This window comes from Rhinoraja longicauda, chromosome 33, assembly GCF_053455715.1.
Source record: "Rhinoraja longicauda isolate Sanriku21f chromosome 33, sRhiLon1.1, whole genome shotgun sequence".
Classification (NCBI taxonomy): Eukaryota; Metazoa; Chordata; class Chondrichthyes; order Rajiformes; family Arhynchobatidae; genus Rhinoraja; species Rhinoraja longicauda.
The window spans coordinates 16,194,972-16,216,061 of record NC_135985.1 but is presented as its reverse complement, the minus strand read 5'-3'; the positions used below and the strand labels follow the sequence as shown (position 1 = coordinate 16,216,061).

The 21,090-nt window shown below is 42.5% G+C and overlaps 1 protein-coding gene across 1 annotated transcript in view; it reads left to right on the top strand.

Moving 5' to 3' along the window:
• Positions 1-1,114: 1,114 nt before the first annotated feature.
• spg11 (SPG11 vesicle trafficking associated, spatacsin) overlaps positions 1,115-21,090 on the top strand; it is a 120,381-nt gene continuing 100,405 nt past the window's right edge. The window contains exons 1-7 of the mRNA XM_078427250.1: positions 1,115-1,415; positions 3,680-3,864; positions 5,933-6,160; positions 8,384-8,582; positions 9,381-9,521; positions 10,304-10,725; positions 15,777-15,922. Coding sequence (XP_078283376.1) covers positions 1,189-1,415; positions 3,680-3,864; positions 5,933-6,160; positions 8,384-8,582; positions 9,381-9,521; positions 10,304-10,725; positions 15,777-15,922 — 1,548 coding nt within the window. The 5' untranslated portion in view covers positions 1,115-1,188. The remainder of the gene's footprint in view (positions 1,416-3,679; positions 3,865-5,932; positions 6,161-8,383; positions 8,583-9,380; positions 9,522-10,303; positions 10,726-15,776; positions 15,923-21,090) is intronic.

Genomic DNA, 21,090 nt, shown 5'->3' with positions numbered 1-21,090 from the left:
GGAATTTTAACAAAATTTAGAAGACCTTTGGACTGGTACGTGAATGAGAAAGGTTTGGAGGCATGTGGACCAGGTAGGACTGGTGGAGATGAGGCCTCTTGGTCGGCATGGGCAAGTTGGGCCAAAAGGCCTTTTTCCGTGTTGTATGACTGAAAAAACAACTGGTAACTGAAGGAAGCGGTTCATTGTCTGAATCCACACAAATTCTGAGATGTTGAGATTCCCGGTTATGGATTGTGTTGAGCCGAACTTCCTTTAAGGCAGCTCATTCCCGCCCATTGTAATAAATTATACTGAATCAGTCTGGTCTTTGCCATTGATGCTGAAGCTGTCAGTCAGTGATACTGAGGATTTACTGTGTGGGGAACCACCAGCAGGCACGGTAGTGATGAGTGAACAAAACATGGTGGGAGATATGACATTGGCAACAGCGCCATTGATGTTCTGTACGTTTCCTCTGGTTGCTCTGGTTTCTTCCCACATCCCAAACACTTGTGGGTTTGTAGGTTATTTTGAAACTGTGAAATTGAGTGGGGGAAGATTTACACTATCCCCCTCAGGATCCTACTTGTGGAGGCTGCAGATGCAAATGTGGCATAATATTGAACTAGTGTGAACAGTGATCAATGGTTGGCATGGACATGGTGGGCCGAAGGACTTGTATCCAAGCTGTATCTCTAAACTAAACGGTGAGATTGCAGGATTATGAGATACAAAGTAATCTGGGGGGAGCGGGGTTGTCCCAGTTTATGATTCATAAGACTCGTAAGGTTTTACTCTTTCACTCTCACCTTGTACCAGTACAGGCAAGAATGTTAATCATTGCACGGTTCGTGAATCATGCATTGGACAAATATTTGAAGGTACAACGTTTGCAGGCCTTTGAGAAAAGATTAGGTACATTCATGAAGCCCGCATGGACGCGATGGACAGAACGCCTTCTGTTGTGATATCCATGATTCTCATCATGTGACATCGATTGCTTCTGCCTGACTTTGCTGTCGACTCAAGCAAGCTTGATGTTGTTCGTCTCGCCCCTTGCTCACTGATTGGCCGAGTGACGGAGCTCCATGCAGGTGATAGGTTAACGTGGCTGTCAGTCACACTGGCATCAGGTTAGGTTGTGGCGGCAGTTGGTCCTGGGCCTCCGCCCCCGGTCTTGGGTAGACAGTCGAGCCCCTCGGCACCATGGAGACGGGAGCCAAGGTGCAGGAGGTGCTGCTGGACGCCGCCGCCGAGTGGAGGAACACCAAGGGCCTGTGGCGGCCCAGAGCTGTGGGCTGTTGCCGGGCGCTGTGCGGACTCTGGCGGTCGGGCGAGGGGCAGAGCAGCGGCCTGTGCTTCATCGCCTTGTGCACGGACGTCGGCCGCTTCTGCCGGAGGGCAGTGGCCGCTGCGGGCGGGGAGTTTACCGAGTGAGTCGAGTGGGGCAGCACCGGGCCCGGGGCGTCACGTGGTCACCGCACGGCATTTTGTGCGTTGTAGTCCCGAAATGCAACCACCCGTCACGTGACCTGTCCCCACTGACTGCCACTCAATAAGCTCATGGCCTGGCCTCCATGGATTAATGAATGGTACTTTATCATCACATCTGACCTGTCACAGCGAGATTCTGTGCTTTGCAGACACAAGTATGCAAAGAGTCTCCACTTATAGGACCCCAACAAAGTTACAAAGTATTGCATTTAGACCCCAATGGTCCCCCTTTGTTCTTGGTGGCCCCCAACTTCAGATTCCTCTTTGTTCTCAGCGGTGTGACCGGCCCTCATTCGGGGCCCGTCTGCCTCCAGTCTTGTGACCCCTGGCACCCACCGCCCGTCCTTGACCTGAGTTCTGTGCCATCAATCCACAGGCTTGTCATCCTCCCTTGGACATCTCTGGCTCTCAAAAATGCATCAACTACCTTTGACATTAACATTCCACCGGTGTCAAAACCTCCAGCATCTTCTGCCGATCCATGGAAACCTTGTGCTGTACAATTGGGGGATTGAAGTTTGCAAAATTAATTACGGTTTTACAATGATTGTTCAATATTTACACCCAAATAGAACTTAGAGCAGCATGTGAACAGGCCCCAGTGCCCGCAATATGATGCCGTTAAACTAATCTGCTCTGCCTGCATATAATCCATATCCCTTCATTCTGTTCATATCCATCTAAAAGCCACGTAATTGCAACTGTCATACATGCTTCTACTACCTCCCCTGCAGATTGTTCAAGCCTCCCTCCCATCCTGTGCAGCTATCTCCTTTAATCATTCTCCCACTGACCTCAAAGATATGTCCTTTGTCTTTGATATGTCTTTGACGCTTCCACCTTTTGGAACAAACTTCAGACTGTGTACCCTATGTACGCCTCACACAATGTTATATATTTATGTGAGATCTTTCCTCACCCTCCAAGGCTCCAGAGGAAGCAATCCAAGTTAATCCAACCTCTCCTATAGCTAGTACCTTCTAATCAATATTCTGGTAAACCTCGTCTGCATCCTTCCTTAATGAGGTGACCAAAACTGCACATGATACTCCAAATGCAGCTGAATCAAAGTTTTATAAAGCTGTATTGTGGCATCCTGACTCTTCTAATCAATGCCCGGCCCTATTATGGCAAGCATACCATAGGCTTCCTTTCAATAAAACCATCACAATCCAGAAAATAGAATCAAGTCATACAGTAGTGAAAACGTTCCATGGCACAATCTGTCAAGCTCATCATTTGCCCATCTTAGCTGGTCTACTTTACTAGAGGAAGGGTCTCAAACTAAAACATCAATTGTTAATTTCCCTCTGTGGATGATGCTTGTCACCATGTGTTCCTCCAGCAGTTTGTTTTATGCCCTAGATTCTAACGTGCAGTCTGCGGTGTCACCAAAATAATTTCTCTGGTTATTTCTCTTCCATTATTTGGTCCGATCTGACCCCATTTAAATCACTGTTCACAACCCTTTCTCCCCAACAGCTCTGCACCTGGCTATTTTTCTCCTCTCTAAGGTTTCTTGAGAGGATTTATTATGGTTTAAGGGCAAGATGTTGTGAACACATCTTGTAAGATTAAAAAAATATTTACATAGAGAGAATGCTTAGGATGTCAGCTGTTTTATGGTTTTGCAATTGTGATAAATTGAATCAGTGTACAACAGCGCAGAACAATCCTATAGTATATATTTTTGCATGCATGCAACTCCTGTGCCATTATCTTTTATTTAAATGTATCACAAATAAACAGCATAAACTGGCTGAAGCAGAATGAAGGCTATTCCTGGGTTAAGAACATGAAAATATTGACATCCTTGCCAATGAACGAGCTCTCACAATGTATTAAACTAAAAAATCCTACTTTCTACTTTGGTTTGTTCCAGCAGAACTAGTTTCTCTCCTCTTTTAGTAATTGTTTTTTCTTATATTAAAACTTGATTTTGATAGAAGTAATTGAGTATAGAATTAGCTCCCACTCAGCTAATCATGCCCTAATGAGAGACTGCTTGAAATATTGTGAAACCTCGGTGTCTATTGCTGACACAGCCCAACTGCTGCAATAAGCCCCTGCTCAACTATTGCCAGTTTCCTGGTGTGAATGGCTGTCTGGTGTAACCACAGATGGTGCAAGCATTAGGGGTTTGATGTGTTTCTGCTCCCCTAGCTGATGTATTTTCTCTGCCTGCGACATTTATGTTTGGCAGCTTTGTTTGGGAAACAACGGAAAATTTGCAGACTTCGCCCAACAGGGGACGGCTTCTTGCTCTCAGTAACCGCAACGATTTAGGGATCTACGAGTTCTGTGTCCAGGATGGCATCTGTGACGTTACCAACACTCACAGCTGTAGTGAGGAGGCACTGCAGAAACTGTTGGAAAACAAAAACTTGAGTGAGTGATACTACTGTTTGTTAAAGAAAATCGCATTGATCAAAATAGCATTAGGAAGTGCTAGTGTGCAATGATATACAGTACAGGAATGTTGTTACATAAATAAGTTTTCCAATTGTAGAAAGGTTGATAACCAGAGGACATAGTTGCAGCGGGAGAATACCCTGTGACCACAAGTCCATCAGGCAGTAGTCAACTTAGAATATCCTGGAGGCTATGTGGGAAAAAGAGTTGGTGGTTCCCTGAACACATTGTCAAAATCATTTGGCAAAACATCCTTGTTCCACACTTTATCCAGCTTAATGGCCTATTTCCTATAGCTGGATGATCAAAACTGAACACAATACTCCAAGTGTGGCCTCGCCAATATCCTGTAGAAATTTTGGGCAGTTTACACCCCATCGGTACGAACATAGACCTCTAACTTCAGATAGTTCCTCTGTCCCTTTCTTTCCCCTCCCCCTTCCCAGTTCTCCCACTGTCTTCCTGTCTCCTATTACATCCTATTTCTGACCCACCCCCTCCCCTGACATCAGTCTGAAGAAAGGTCTCGACCCAAAACGTCACCCATTCCTTCTCTCCTGAGATGCTGCCTGACCCGCTGAGTTACTCCAGAATTTTGTGTATAACGTTCTAACATCTATATTCATTTGCCTGACTAATGAAGGCAAGTGTGCCAAAAACCTTCACCATTGTATATACCTGCGATGCTACTTTCAGGAAACTATGTGCTTGGCCTCTACAACATTCCCCAGGGCTTTACCATACAGTGTGAAGGTTCTGTCCTCATTTAACTTTCCAAAATGCAACCCCTCACATATCTGGATTAAACTCTATTTGCCTTTCCTCAGCCCACTTGCCCAGCTGATCAAAATTTTGACAATCATCCAATGATACCACCTATTTTAATGTCATCTGCAAATTTACTAACTGCCTTGTACATGCTCATCCCAATCGTTGATAAAGATAACAAACCGCAATGGACTCATCACTGATCCTTGAGGCACATCACTCGTCACAGTCCACCATTAACAACCATCCACCATCATCACCGACTGCTTCCGTCCATGAAGCCAATTTTGCATGTAATTAGCTTGCTTTCCCTGGATCCCATGAGATCTAACCTTCCAGAGCAGCCTACCATAAGGAACCCTATCTAAGGTCTTGCTGAATTCCATATAGTCTGTATCTATGGCCTTGCACTCATCAACTTTCTTGTTTACTTCAAAAATCTCAATCAAATTCGTGAGATGATCTCACATGCACAAAACCATCCTGACTATCCACAATCAAGTGGATACAATCAATCCACATACATGTCTTTCCAAATTCATGTATATCCTCCCCAGTAATTTTCAGAATCTTCTCCATTAACTTTCCTACCCCAGGTATTAGTCTCACTGGTCTATAGTTTCCAGGTATTTCTTTGCGGATCTTCTTAAAATAGAGATACAACATTAGCCACGCTTCAGTCTTCTGGCATCTCACTCATGTCTAACGATGATTCATATATCTCAGCCAGGATTCCTGCAATTCTCTAACTTCCCATGGTGTCCTTGGATTAATCTGATCAGGCCCGTGAGATTTACCTACCTTCCTAGTTCTTGACAAGACCTGTCTTTTGTCTAGTAACCATTCCTCAATCCAAGTTAATATATCACTCCCAGTCTCATGAGAATTGCATCTTGTGCGACAAGCTCTTCTACATCACCCTATTGAATTCATCTAAAACTCCCAAAAATCTATTCTACCAGATGGATCCTCATAACAACTATTTATTTTATTTTACGTGTTAAATCACGATATCCTTAACGATGGATTCTAGCATTTTTTGTAGCAGATGTTGTGCTAATTTTGTGTTCGTTTCTCTCTTACCCTTTCTTGGATTATCGTTGTTGGATTAATCGAGCATTTGTAATCAGTTTTAAGGTTTCTCTTTTTTGGCATAGTCATTGTGACCATGCCAAAATGCATAAAAAGTAGATTTATCACTTAAATTTGAATTAAAACATTTAGCAAGTTCTTCTGATGTTAGATGCGTACAAACTAAAATGGTTTTGATTTACAGGTCTACAATCAACCTTCACTATGAAGATTTTATCATTTAAAAATAGCACATCCTTTATACTGCTCAATAATTGCACCTTGCTTCACCTGTCATGGTTGGAAGGCACTTCTGAAGCAGATATTTTCGATGGCTTCAAACTTGGTCTGTCTCCTGAGGCCTCTGGGAGAATAACGGATGGACAGATTTGCCAGGAAATGCTTTTCCTACTGGACAGCGCGGGATGGATTTGTATCCTTTGCAGTTTTGAACAACTTAATGCAAAGCACTGGACAAACTAAAGCCGATCTGCTGTAAGTCTAGTATATATGAGCTGCAAGTCCTCTTTCACTACAGAGAAGGAGCACTCATCTTGGATGATACCTGGTGATATGCAGACATAGAGAAATTGTTGAAAATGCATTTGGGATTTCAGTGGCAATAATTTTCAAAATCTAGCACTCTGATTTTTTTAAACGTATTCAATAATTTAATTACCCATTTTTCAATTGCACTCACCAACTTCAGTGCATCAACTACTTTATTGGTATTTACTTTCACTGGCATTCATTGAATCGGGTTAATAGCTTGGTTATAGATTCCAACAGAGCGGGAGTAATGTGCTTTCAGTTGAAATGAAACGATCAGTGAAATATTTCTATTTATCGTCTGAACATTCAGAAGCAATGGGTCTTCAGTATTGCTGCTTTCACCCCAGTGTTTGGATGCATTTAATAAAATATTTATATTTTTACTTAAAGCTGTAATTTGGTTTTAATTAGGTTGAAATTAAATGTGTAATTGGGCAGGAGGTCCAGAAGCTTGTCGTTGGGGCAGCACGGTGGCATAGTGGTAGAATTGCTGCCTTATAGCGCCAGAGACCCAGGTTCGACCCTGACTATGGGTGCTGTCTGTAAAGAGTTTATACATTCTCCCCGTGACCGCGTGGGTTTTACCCAGGTGCACTGGTTTCCTTCCCACATTCCGAAGATGTATAGGTTTATTGATTAATTGGCTTTGTTAAAATTGTAAATTGTCCCTAGTGTGTGTTGGATAGTGCTACTGGATGGGGATCGCTGGTCAGCGTGGACTCGGTGGGCCGAAGGGCCATATCTCTAAACTAAATTAAACTAAACTAAACGAAAATGTTACATCCCACCAGGCTCAGTAACATCTACTTTCCTATGTGCCTGTGATGCTGCTGCAAGCATGATATTTATTGTACCTGTACCTCACCATACTTTTAGAAATGACCCGTAAACTTGACTTGTCTTGTGGTTTGCTAAAAGGAATTCTAATGGCAGAGCTGAAAAAACAGCATATGACAAGTGTTAACGCATCACAGTACATCTTTATGTACATTAAATTTGAAAAAAATTGTCTGTTGATTGTTCGTTTAAAAAGATTAATAACCATTCTCCAAGCTTAATTTCTGATAGAGCTCTTAAAGATAGCGGGGTCAAGGGATATGGGGAGAAGGCAGGAACGGGGTACTGATTGTGGATGATCAGCCATGATCACAGTGAATGGCAGTGCTGGCTCGCAGGGCCAAATAGCCTACTCCTGCACCTATTGTCTATTGACTACTTGGTTTATTTTTCCCCAAAGCTCCAAGATAGTGTGGAAGATAGTTTCACGTTTGCTTATCTTTACCTTTCGGGAGTCTTGCTTCACCTCTGCCCAACATCGCTTTTTCTGTCCCAATTACATTTGACTTGGGAGAGTTAATTACAGAATGAGGATATAATTGCCTATGCTGCTGCCTTGTGTTTAGCTTATTACTTGGAGGAAATATACCTAAAAACAGATTTTCATATGAACATTTGAAAGACAGATGAGGCAGCTAATTCGCTCAGCATGAAAGGCAATGGAACATTCTCATAGATGCAACACTAAAGTAGCAGGAAAGGAAAACAGGAAAATATATATCGTATTATTTTGCTGTTGTCCTCTGCTAATCAACTGATATAAAGTATAACCATTTTTTGTGTTTTATGATCTTTGAGTGCCAGAGCTGCCTTGGTTATCTTGTAATTGTAAAACAAAACATGTTCTGCTCAGAATATTGAAATCTGATTGATACACACACCTATGAATATTAGAGAGGTAAAAGTCAAGCTGCAAAGGCAGCATGATCACACAAATTAACAGCTGTGCTTTGAATTTGCAGCAGATCTATGTGGCACTTGGCTGGATCAGTTTTGTTATTCTGGCAACTGCGTGCCTGTGAGGTGTGAAGTCTTTCACATGGGGTTGGAGTTACCCATAAGAGTCGGCCAAACCCATAACAGTCATGGTTTCCTTCAGTGATCCAGCTGGATTTTTACAACTGAGATTTTTATGTTAATATTTTGGGTGCTGGCCCAAAACATCCCGATTTACTGGATCCAAACACAGTGCCAGATTGAAGCCATTGCTGAGTTTAGTACCTGTTTATCCATTGTTATAAAATTCCTTAATATTATGCTTTTTCAGATATTTACGATACTGTAGATGGCAAACAGCTTGGGAATGTTAATCTTGCACTCGGCCAGATGGGAATGTGTGAAGAAGCTCGTGATGCCTGTGACTTAACCTGTCTGAGCAGACTTGGGCTATCGCCTGACTTGGATGTTGCTGTGGCTGTGAACTGCTTTAACCATGCTATTTGTGTCAACTTGAATATTTTTTTCAGGTATATTTGTTTTTTATATTTTTTGCTATCAAGGTAGAAATCATCAGAATTTCCATTACTGTTTGTCAAGTTGCTTCACAAAAGAATAGAATGTGAGAAATATACCACACGAGAAGATATTTCAATTCCATCCTCCTCTGTAAATACTGCTCTGGTACCATGACCAGGATTCCTTTCACTTCTGCCTATTAGTGCCCCATGTCAACTGATGTCTGCTTTTTTTCCACCTGGAGCTAAGTGTTGACTTTAGTAGGACTCTTCACTTGACACTACCGGAATGTTTCACTTGACACTTGACACTTTTGCCCCTTGTGGATTAGACTCTAAATTGAAAGTTTGAGTCTGGCAAGTCACAGGTAGATGTATGTGAGGGGGGCTTTGATTGGCAGATGGGTGGACAAAGACTAGAGATGTAAAGGAGATAAAAGTGTGTCAGGTAAGGAGAGGTGTCCTAGAATGGAAAGCCTCAGCGGATGTGGTGGAGATATAGAAATTGCAAGTAGGAGATGGCATCCTTGCAAGAGGCAGGATGAGGAGGAGTAGTCAAGATAACTGGGAGTCAGTGGGTTTGTAGTAGATTGTAATCTGTTGTGCTTTACATTATAATTACAGTAGCCATTGTGTGCTTTTGCAGAGGTGAAATAATGCATGATAATTTTGAAATCACATTGACGGGTGATAATATTAAAGGTGATTAAAATGATAGTTTAAAGATCCCCTACTACTTTAGTGGAGGTTCATTAAAAATTGAGGATATATTTATATGTGAAATTTCCTGTGGTGTTATTCTTCTTACAGAGAACATCCTGATGACTTGCTGTGCGCCAGTAAAGGTTCCAATGATGACTCTTTGAGAGCTCCCACTGGCATCGATGAGGATGACCTTGCTAGTTCTGTTTATAGTGAAAAAGTGCTCAATTTGCCATTTCAGCCAGATAGGTAAGGTTGGAAACTCAGATCTGATAACACTTTAATTTATTCCAAGTGAAATGAGTTATGAATTGCAAATATTACAAATGTTTATTTTGAAATAATTGGACAAAATCCAAAGGGAGAATTAGTTTTTTTTTATGCTGCCCTTTATAACCTGAAAGGTATTGCTTGAAAGGCAGAAGGAAGCAAATTAATTCAGAACTTTCAAAAGAAATTGGATAAATACTTGAACAGAGAGGCACTAGTGTCGCAGCAGTAGAGTTGCTGCCTGACACCTGGGTTTGATCCTGACTACAGGTGCTGTCTACGGAATCTGTATGTTCTCCCTGTAACCCGTGGGTTTCCTTTGGGTGGTTTGGTTTCCCCCCCACACTCCAAGACGTCCAGGTTTGCAGGTTCTGTAAAAATTGTAATTTGTCCCTAGTGTGTAGGATATTGCTAATGTACAGAGGGGGGGGGGGGGGTATTCGCTGGTTGGAAGGGAATCTTTGGGCCGAATGGCCTGTTTCTGCACTGTATCTCTAAAGTCCAAAAATAAAGTCTACAGAAGAAATTTGCAAGGGGCTGGAGGGTGGGCTGGTGCTAAGCTTTATCAAATGTTTATAACATATGCAATGGATTGAATAGTCTTCTCTGTGCTCTATGGTTTTATATTGCACATTTGCTCCTAATGTATTTTAATATGTCGGTTCAAAAGCTGATTAACATGTTACAGCAATACAAAGTTTATGGTATGAAAGTGTGAATTTATTGGAGTAAGTAAATGAAATAATTTATGTTTGATAAAGATCCTGGGCAGCCCGATTGCGAGCTTTCTACAATAAGACTAAAGTCTCATTGGCAGAAGAATTCCTGACAAGATCATCCACTCCCTGGTATCATTACATGTCCAGTTCCAGTTCAAATATTGCATCCTGTCACATCAGTTCTCATAAATCTAACACTTTTGGACAGAAGGAGGACCTAAACAGTCAAGAAAGTAAATGGCGCAGAGTCTTGCACCTGCAGGGACTCGAGGAATCCATGATTATAGAGACTGTATCTGTTTCCGGATTCAGTGTTTTATTCACCTTTGTTGCTCCCGACTCTGGAGCGTTGACCATCGCATTCTGGGACTTACAAACTGAAGAAGTGACGTACCATCATATTGATGGCCATTCCTTGCCAGTGGAAGGAGGCAGCAAGGATGAATTATGCCTGTTTCTCACAGGTAAGCGTTTGATATTTTAAAATAAATATTTTTGCAGTTTTTAAAAAATCACTTCGATCATATACTATTCCAAGCAATTTATGTTAATTCACTATTTTGAGATTTCCTCCTTGCTGGCAGAATTCAGCTGCTGTTCCGTGCCAGCAGTGTTCTATTGACCATTATGGGAAGAGTGAGATTGATGCTGCTTTATCCCCAGCATGCAGCATGTCTTGGTATGAGATTGGTTGGCTGTGAAGTGGTTGCAAAGTAGATAGTAATATTAATTCTCCTCCAAGACAGCTCCCTAGATGGAACGTATGGCAGACAACTGGAATTTCAATTTAACATCATTAGCTGAAGGAAGTTTAATCTCTCAAATCCTCATTCCCATTAAGGGTCATACTGACACGAGTAGTATATCAGTGTTTCAGTATACACAGCAGTCCTCCTTGCTGGATCTATGTACAGGAAACAGAATAATTAACAATGAGAACAGGCTAGCTGTGAATTGTGTTCTGCCTGGGCCAGGACATAGAAACATAGAAAATAGGTGCAGGAGTAGGCCATTCGGCCCTTCGAGCCTGCACCGCCATTCAATATGATCATGGCTGATCATCCAACTCAGTATCCCGTACCTGCCTTCTCTCCATACCCGCTGATCCCTTTAGCCACAAGGGCCACATCTAACTCCCTCTTAAATATAGCCAATGAACTGGCCTCAACTACCTTCTGTGGCAGAGAATTCCACAGATTCACCACTCTGTGTGAAAAAAACCTTTCTCATCTCGGTCCTAAAAGACTTCCCCCTTATCCTTAAACTGTGACCCCTTGTTCTGGACTTCCCCAACATCGGGAACAATCTTCCTGCATCTAGCCTGTCCAACCCCTTAAGAATTTTGTAAGTTTCTATAAGATCCCCCTCAATCTTCTAAATTCCAGCAAGTACAAGCCGAGTCTATCCAGTCTTTCTTCATATGAAAGTCATATGAAGTGTGTTCTCTGTGATTTGAGCCGAGAATGAAGTTGTGCAGAGATTATTTGGGATAAATGCATGCCCATTTAACCCATCTCACCATGGCATAGCACTGAAAGGAAATCACTTAGCATGTCGTGCTTGGACAAGCACCTTGATTGCATTAGGACCAGAGGCCATAGCCTCTGAATAACAAATTTACAGATGACACAAAGCTGGGTGGCAGTGTGAACTGTGAAGAGGATGCTGTGAGGATGCAGAGTGACTTGGACAGGTTGGATGAGTGGGCAGATGCATGGCAAATGCAGTATAATGTAGATAAATGTAAGGTTATCCACTTTGGAGGCAAGAACGGGAAGGCAGATTATTATCTGAATGGTGTCGGGTTAGGAAAAGGGGAAGCACAACGAGACCTGGGTGTCCAAGTACATCAGTCACTGAAATTAAACATACAGGTACACCAGGCAGTGAAGAAAGCTAATGGCATGTTGGCCTTCATAAAGAGAGGAGTTGAGTATAGGAGCAAAGAGGTCCTTCTGCAGTTGAGACCACACCTGGAGTATTGTGTGCAGTTTTGGTCTCCTAATTTGAGGAAGGACATTCTTGCTATTGAGGGAGTAGGTTCACGAGGTTAATTCCCAGGATGGCGGGACTGTCATATGATGAAAGAATGGAACGACTAGGCTTGTATTATAAGAAAATAACTGCAAATGCTGGTACAAATCGATTTATTCACAAAATGCCGGAGTAACTCAGCAGGTCAGGCAGCATCTCGGGAGAGAAGGAATGGGTGACGTTTCGGGTCGAGACCCTTCTTCAGACTGATGTCAGGGGGGCGGGACAAAGGAAGGATATAGGTGGAGACAGGAAGATAGAGGGAGATCTGGGAAGGGGGAGGGGAAGGGAGGGACAGAGGGACTATCTAAAGTTGGAGAAGTCGACGTTCATACCACTGGGCTGCAAACTGCCCAGGCGAAATATGAGGTGCTGTTCCTCCAATTTCCGGTGGGCCTCACTATGGCACTGGAGGAGGCCCATGACAGAAAGGTCAGACTGGGAATGGGAGGGGGAGTTGAAGTGCTCGGCCACCGGGAGATCAGTTTTGTTAATGCGGACCGAGCGCAGGTGTTCAGCGAAGCGTTCGCCGAGCCTGCGCTTGGTTTCGCCGATGTAAATGAGTTGACATCTAGAGCAGCGGATGCAATAGATGAGGTTGGAGGAGGTGCAGGTGAACCTTTGTCTCACCTGGAAAGACTGTTTGGGTCCTTGGATGGAGTTGAGGGGGGAGGTAAAGGGACAGGTGTTGCATCTCGTGCGGTTGCAGGGGAAAGTGCCCGGGGTTGGGGTGGTTTGGGTAGGAAGGGACGAGTGGACCAGGGAATTACGGAGGGAACGGTCTCTGCGGAACGCAGAGAGGGGAGGGGATGGGAAGATATGGCCAGTGGTGGGGTCCCGTTGTAGGTGACGGAAATGTTGGTGGATGATATGTTGGATCCGCTGGCTGGTGGGGTGGAAGGTGAGAACGAGGGGATTCTGTCCTTGTTGCGGGTGGGGGGAGGGGGAGCAAGAGTGGAGCTGCGGGACGTAGAGGAGACCCTAGTGAGAGCCTCATCTATAATGGAGGAGGGGAAGCCCCGTTTCCTGAAGAACGAGGACATCTCGGAAGCCCTAGTGTGAAACACCTCATCCCGGGCGCAGATGCGGTGTAGACGGAGGAATTGGGAGTAGGGGATAGACTTTTAAACCCACTGACTCGCACAGCTATCTGGACTACACTTCTTCCCACCCGGTCCCCTGCAAAAAGTCTATCATAGAAACATTTAAAATTATTAAGGGATTGGACACGCTAGATGCAGGAAACATGTTCCCGATGTTGGGGGAGCCCAGAACCAGGGGCCACAGTTTAAGAATAAGTGGTAGGCCATTTAGAACTGAGATGAGGAAAACTTTTTCCCATAGAGAGTTGTGAATTTGTGGAATTTTCTGCTTCAGAAGGCAGTGGAGGCCGATTCACTGGATGCATTCAAAAGAGAGTTGGATAGAGCTCTTAGGGCTAGCGGAATCAAGGGGTAAGGGGAGAAGGCAGGAATGGGGTACTGTTTGTGGATGAATCTGTGGAATTCTTTGCCACAGATGGCTGCGGAAGCCAAGTCAATGGATATTTTTAAGGCGGTGATTGACAGATCCTTGATTAGTTAGGGTATTAAGGGTTATGGAGAGAAGGCAGGAGAATGGGGTTGGGAGGGAACGATAGATCAGCCATGATGGAATGGTGGAGTAGACTTAATGGGCCGAATGACATAATTCCATTCGGGATGCTGTCTGACCTGCTGAGTATTTCCAGATTTTTTATTCTTTTTTTTACAGGTTTGATTTATTTTCCCTTTCTTTTCCTTACAGCACAGAAACAGGCCATTCAGCCCAACTCGTTAATGCTGAGCATTTGGTCTTATACAGTTGTTCCATTTGCCTGCATTTGGCCCATATCCATCTAAACTTTTCCTATTCATCTATCTATCCAAATGTCTGTTGTTATTGTACTTGCCTCAAATCCTGATAGAAGTGTCAGTGTAGATTTGGTACTCTCTGGAGTGGGACTTGCTGCACTGATTTAGAGATGAGTATTGTGATTTACTGAGGCAAGCCAGCATCTAGATTAAAGGGGTATTACTTCCATGGGAACATATCAAAATTGAATATATTTAAGAGTTTGATTTCAACTGCTTTCTGTGGTAGTGAGTTCCACATATTCACCACTAACTGGGAGAAGAAATTTCTCCTCTCAATCTTGGTCTTATCCTTCAACTGACCCCAGCACCTGGGTTCCTTGATGTTCGGGAATATTCTTCCTGTGTTTAATTATTCAGTATAATTAACACTTTTTAGGTTTATGAGAGATCTTGAAAGACTTTTGAACTCGCATTTTAAAAATAGAACTTAAATTTTTTTTTTACATGGTTACAGTATGTTGTGGGTATGTTTAAGACTACGAGCACTTTGCTCTTACAGTTTTGATTATGAACACCTGGCTGGTGTACAACCCATTCATACAAACAAGTGTTTGTCAGCCTGGTGTGATTGATCTGGCCACTTTAGTTTATACTTTCGAAATACCACATGGAAACATGCCCTTCAGCCCACTGAGTCCGTGCCGACCCAGCGATCACCCCGTACATTAGCATTATCTTGCACACCAGAATTTACATTTAATACAGAAGCCAATTAACCTTCAAACCTGTACATCTTTGGGGTGTGGGTGGAAACTGGAGCACCCAGAGAAATCCCATACTGTCACAGGGTGAATGTACAAACTGCATGGCGACAGCACCCATAGTCAGGATTGAACCTGGGCCTCTGGCAGTGTAAGGCAGCAAATCTACCACTGCGCCACTGTGCCGCCTTGTTGCAGGGCTGCAGCCATCTTCTGCTGTGCGTGAACTCAGTTTGCAGCGATATCTGGCTTAAATCCGAGTTGAACTTATTAGTTACGTCAGTCTTCAGGAATGGAACTCTGTCGTAACCTGGGGAGGACCTGTAATCCCAAAAGTCTCAATTGTTTAAAAGCTGCTATGGTAACACTCGAGTATGCCAATGAGTGAGAGCTGCATAATTTCAAAAGGAATGGTTCCTAAATGGAATTGACAGAATAATGATTGCATTCAACATATATCTTCATTAACTGTTCTGCCTCTCACTTGTACTCTGTCCTCCCTACCCCCTTCGTTTGGTGTGCTGGGCGATTAATTCACAGGAACTGTAGTCAATTTTTATATCTGCATCTTGACAATTATTTGCCTGAAGTGCACCAATGTGTCCTTACAGCAGGGTAATAGTTGTGCACCAATTTCCTAGATCCCGAGGTCAACTGCCCCCAACTGTTGCCTTCCCAACTGAGTTCCGGTATTTCCAGACTAACTGAAAATCAATCAGCGCCTTCCTGAAAGTTGTGATGCAGACTGCCCAGCATCAACTTAGTCATTTGGGAAGTTTACTAAGTTTTCCAGTTGAGAAATGAAATGCCATAAAATGGCTAAAATAAGCTTCGAAGCCTTCAATACAAACATTCACTTTTGTATTTCAAATCTAATTTGTTTAGACGCTGGCCTTTCCATGGTGGTGTTTGGTTCCTCACAAGAAGACCTCTTGAATCGTTTAATGATTTACGGGAAAGCAGGCATCGTTGACTCATTGTGCCATCTCAATAATTGGAATCGATGTTCAATTCCCATTCATGCATTAGAGGTAAGGGGAGACTGAAGGCTTCCAATTTAAAAGCATGTATCAGTAATATTTTAATGGAAACTAGACCAAGTGGACCCTTTGGGCCCAAACCTCTCCTGCATTGGTGCAACACCCTCTCTTCCCCGCCCCCCACACTCCCCCCCCTTCCCCTTCCATCCCCCCTTCCCCTTCTCTCCCCCCCTCCCCTTCCCCCTCCCCCACTCCATCACCCTCAACCCCCTTTATCCTCCCTCCCTCTCCCCCTCTTTCCACCCCTTCCCTCCCTCCCCCTCCCTCAATTTAAAGATAGATTTAAACTTTAAAATGTGAGTAACTAAAAATATAACCGATTTCAATGAAACTTCTTCCATTAGCACCAAAGGGATGACGGTGAGTAGTGTAGGCCTAAAATTGTTGCGCTATCGTGTACCATTTCGGCTATAGTTCAGGAGCAAACAAACAAAAGTTTTAGTGTATAGATGTTGGGTTAACTTGCATGTCAATCCAATAATAGCTTGTGAGTATATACTGTATTACCTTTTATAGTAACAAAATGGTGCTCTGAAGAAAATCACCAGATTGCAATACTGCCAATCCAGGAGCAAATGTGAATCTGTAAGAAAAGTGGGATGAGCAATAGGATAGGATAAAGGAAGGAAGGTTTTGGATGAATTAAATTTTATGCACAATATTGTAATCATAGATGTGCATTAGTTGAAGGAAAATATGAACCTTTTCACTTGCTATTCACTCCCTGATAAGTTTCCCCGAGTTAAAATTCCTTTTGAGTATAATTTTGCCCCAACATGTAAATGAGTAAAGAACAACTCAACTGCTCTTCCAAAGAGTTGAGAGAGTACTTGAAACTTGTCTGAAGATTTCCTTATTTATAACTAAATCACAATTGGTTTTCTTTATGATATATATGGTCAGATCATTGGATTGACAATCGAGAGACAAGAATTGCAATCACTCCATTACGGCTCTGGAATTTGAATTTAATAAATAAGCTGGATTTTATTATAAAGGTGGTCATTGAAAGTGCAAACTCTTGGACTGTCATCTGCTTCATCAGTGCCCTTCAGTCGGGCTTGTGTGTGACTCCAGACCCACAACAGTGTGGGTGACTCTGAAAGGGCCAACAATCCCTCTCTTCAGCAGCTAGTACTCTTCGCCAGCTATTACTTTGCTAGTAATGCCCGCATTCTGAAAGGGAAATAAATAATTATTGCTCCCGTTAATGTTGCTTGAAGCATCATGTTGAAAGAATTAGGTAGGAAAACTGAGCACTTTGTTAACTGCCACATCTGCCAACGCTGCTTAATATTTTTTTATTAAATTTCTTTAACTGGATTTTCATGAAACTTGCTGAGTGATGTGTTAATTTATTTCCATTACATGGTTTTACACAAAACTAATTGCATACCTTCCTCTCAAAGTTCTCTGTGTTGATCACAACTTTTCATGTTGGGAATGGACAAGTGTGGCACTGTGGTTATTAATTGTCTTTTTAAAAATATTTTTCCCTGACATCAAATTGTCTGGAAACAGTAGAACACATTGTAACTGAGCCAAAAAAAACAAAGTCATAAATCCCCCTTGGAAATATTTATCTAACCTGCATGGTGACATTAATGTGTTTGGTTTGGTAAAGTTCTCCCATGTTTGGAGGAACTCATCCACTTTACAACAGTGGGGGGCTTTAGTCACTCTGCTGAGCTGTTCATTATGACCTTTAATCTCCAGTTTCAGGAAGGAATATGATATCTTCATACTCATAATGTCTTAGCAGCCATGGTTTCTAGTTTCTTCCATATACTATTAGATTTCTGCACCATCTGGAAAAGAAAAGATTACAGCAGAACATATTTGGACAAACATTTTAAATGTTAACAGTATCCTTGTCCTTGCCTTAGCTGGCTTACTGTAGATTGTGATCTTCTCTGATATTGGCCTGATTTAGGGCCGCAGGAATGTCCTCATAGTGAGCCATGCAGGTACTAAACCGGAACAGTGCAGTGTTGGGGTTGGAGGGGAGGTGGGGGGGGAATATATTGAAGAAGAACATTTTTACATAAAATATTAATGTCTCTCGGCACTGTTTAATTTTAAATTTTATTTTGTATACACAGTGCAAATAACATAAGTACCTGACATTCGTGAGTGCCTTAATAGGTAAATTAATCTTGCAATTTGAAAAGACAGAGTCTGGCCTGAGGACATTTGTTCTTGCTACACAGCCAATAGAATAATGAATGTGTGGTGGGATTTGGGAAGCCTACCTCCTATGTCTAACTTAATAATCCCCATTGCTTAAAGATTGGAAGGTGACATTCAACAGCTATAATTCTCGCTCCAATAGAGTAGGGAGAAAAAGAGGTGAGATTGACGATTGTGATTATAATTTCTACTTGAAGAGGGAAAGAGGCCCCACCAGCACTTTGTTTCTTTTTTTTGTATGCTGCCTGACCTGCTGAGTTACCCCAGCACTTTTCCACTTACTCCAGCATGTTTTTGTAAACCAGCACCTGCAGTTCCGTGTTTCTACAGGAGCAGGTGTGTTAGCTTGTCCATCTTGCAAAATTCCAGCAAAGTCACAAAATATTGACTAAAAGTGATCAGCAAAGACTTTTATGTGCAACATTAATATAGAACACAGCAGCCAGAAAGTACAAAAGATCATTGTTCAGGTCCTATTTTGAAAGAGACATTTTGAAAATACAGAAGAGTTTTATTTGACTAACACAAGGCTAGTTTAAGAACATAACACATAGGATGCAGAAGCAGGCCATTTGGCCATATCCAGAAAACCTGATTTCTCTTTGAATAAATTCAATATCTGAGCTTCCAGAGTACTGTTTTCCAAAGATTCACTAGGCTTTGTTGAATAATTTTTTCCTAATCTGTGTTATAACTGGCCTACTTGTAATTCTGAGACTGCGATCCCTGATTTTAGATTCTTCAGTCAGGGGAAATATCATCCCTGCATCTACCCTGATGAACCCTGTAAAAGTTGAATAAATTACAATGTTATCTCATTCTTAATTCCAGGGAATGTAATCTCTCCTCATAGAGCCAATCCACCATCCCTGCACTCTCCTATGAAGGTATATCCCGTAATATATGGTCCTGAAGGTATAAATCTATATAAATGCCCTCATGTGTGGTCTCACCAAAGCTCTATTTATTTGCAGGAAGGCATCTTCACTGGACTGCACAAACCCTTTAGCAATAAAGCCAGCATACCATATACCTTCCTGACTACTTGCTGCTCCTGCATATTGGCTTTCGCTGCCTTTTGTACAATTCTAAATCCCTTTGAACACCATCATTGCCCATTTTTTCACCACTAAAAAATATTATCTTTGGGCACCAGAGTGGATAACCACATTTTTCCAAGTTATTTTACATCTGTTACGTTGTTGTCTGGTCACTTAGTTTGTCTACTTCCCCTCAAAGTCTTTTTACATTCTCCTCTCTCCTCACAATCCTACCTAGTTCTGCATCATCAGCAAATATGGAAATATGACTTTGGTGCTCTTAGACAAATCACTGATGTACATTATCAGTAGCTGGGGTGCCAGCATCGATCCCTGAGGTGCCAGTTGACACAGCCTGAAAAGGACAAATTTATTCCCATTCTTTACTTTTTGTTTAATGACTGTTTCTCAGTCCATGTCAGTGTATTACTCTAACTCTGTCTACCCTGCCCTTGTTGATCAACATCCTATGTTAGACTTTTCCAATAGCCACCTGAAAATCTAAACGCACCAAATCCTCTGCTTCCTCCTTACCTATAGTACCAGTCAGATCCTTCAAAGAATTTCAGTAGATTAGTCAAATTAACTTTCTTTTCATATATCCATGCTAACTCTGCTCAATTCTATTATTCTTTTTACAGTGTTTTGTTACCAGCACTTGGCCTCTGGCTTTCTGTGCCTTGATGATTCAAGTTCTCCTCTGATGTTTAAATGTAATGAGGGTCGTGGTCTTCACAATCCTCTCAGGTAGTGCATCCCAGCTTCTGTTCACCATCTGGATGAAAAAAAATCCACAGATATATCCTCTAAGCCTTCTCCTCCCTGCCTTGAATCCATATCCTGTAGTTTTGTGCATTTGTGCTACTAAGAGAAATTTAGTACTATCTATCCTATCCCTGCCCTTCCCAATATTGTACACCTCTATCAGGCTTCTTTGCTCCAAGGGAAACAAACCCAGCTTATCTAGTCTTTCCTCATCACTGAAAGGTTTGACCCAGGCAACATCCTGGTGAATCTCTTTTGCACCCCCTACAGTGTGATCACCTTTCAGTACTCTTAACTGTGGCCTAACCAATATTTTATAAATTTTTACCTCTGTTCCTATTCTGCTCCAAATATGGAATTTTCTACATTAGTACTGTTTAAGTGCCGTCGTTTTTCCTTACCTATGGCCTCCCTCCTACAGAATCCTCAATTTTGTCCCCTCGATTTCCAGCATTTCTGCTCTTACCCCCACTCCTCTCAGCCACCACCGAGATAGAACTATCCTCGTCCTCACCTTCCACCCTACGAGCCTCCACATTCAGTGGATCATCCTTCATAACCTGTGCCGCCACCGATAGAATTCTTGCAAAGTCACCGTTCCCCTTGCAACTTCAACTTGCAATTTCTCACAGCACCTCCCCATGCAGCTACCAGTGATTCACTGTCTGCTCTTGCAGCATTTCCCTTCCCATTATTTCGTAACCTTCCAAGTGAAGCAGCAATTCACATACACTTCTAATGTTAGTGCATTCCATTCGGTTATAACAATGTGGTCTTCAAGCAGATTTGCTTGAGCAAGGGTAACCTTTAGCTTTCAGTCACTTATCATTTTGACACTCTGCCCCACTCCCACTCTAATCTCTATCTTCGGCCTCCTACATTGCTCTAACAACGAACAATGTAAACTCAAGGAACAGCATCTTGTCTTGCGTCTGGACATATTGCTACCCAGGCTCAATATTATATTTAACAATTCACTCTCTCTTCTTTGTCCTATCCATTTCTTCCTCACCTCTCTGCAACTTTTCTCTCCATCTCAGTTCTGACCGGAACGGAGGGTCATTGATCTGAAATACAACTCTGTTTCTCTCTCCACTCATGCTCCCTGATCTGCTGAGTGTCCTCAGCACCTATATTATATGGTTTTCACATTGTGACAGCTTT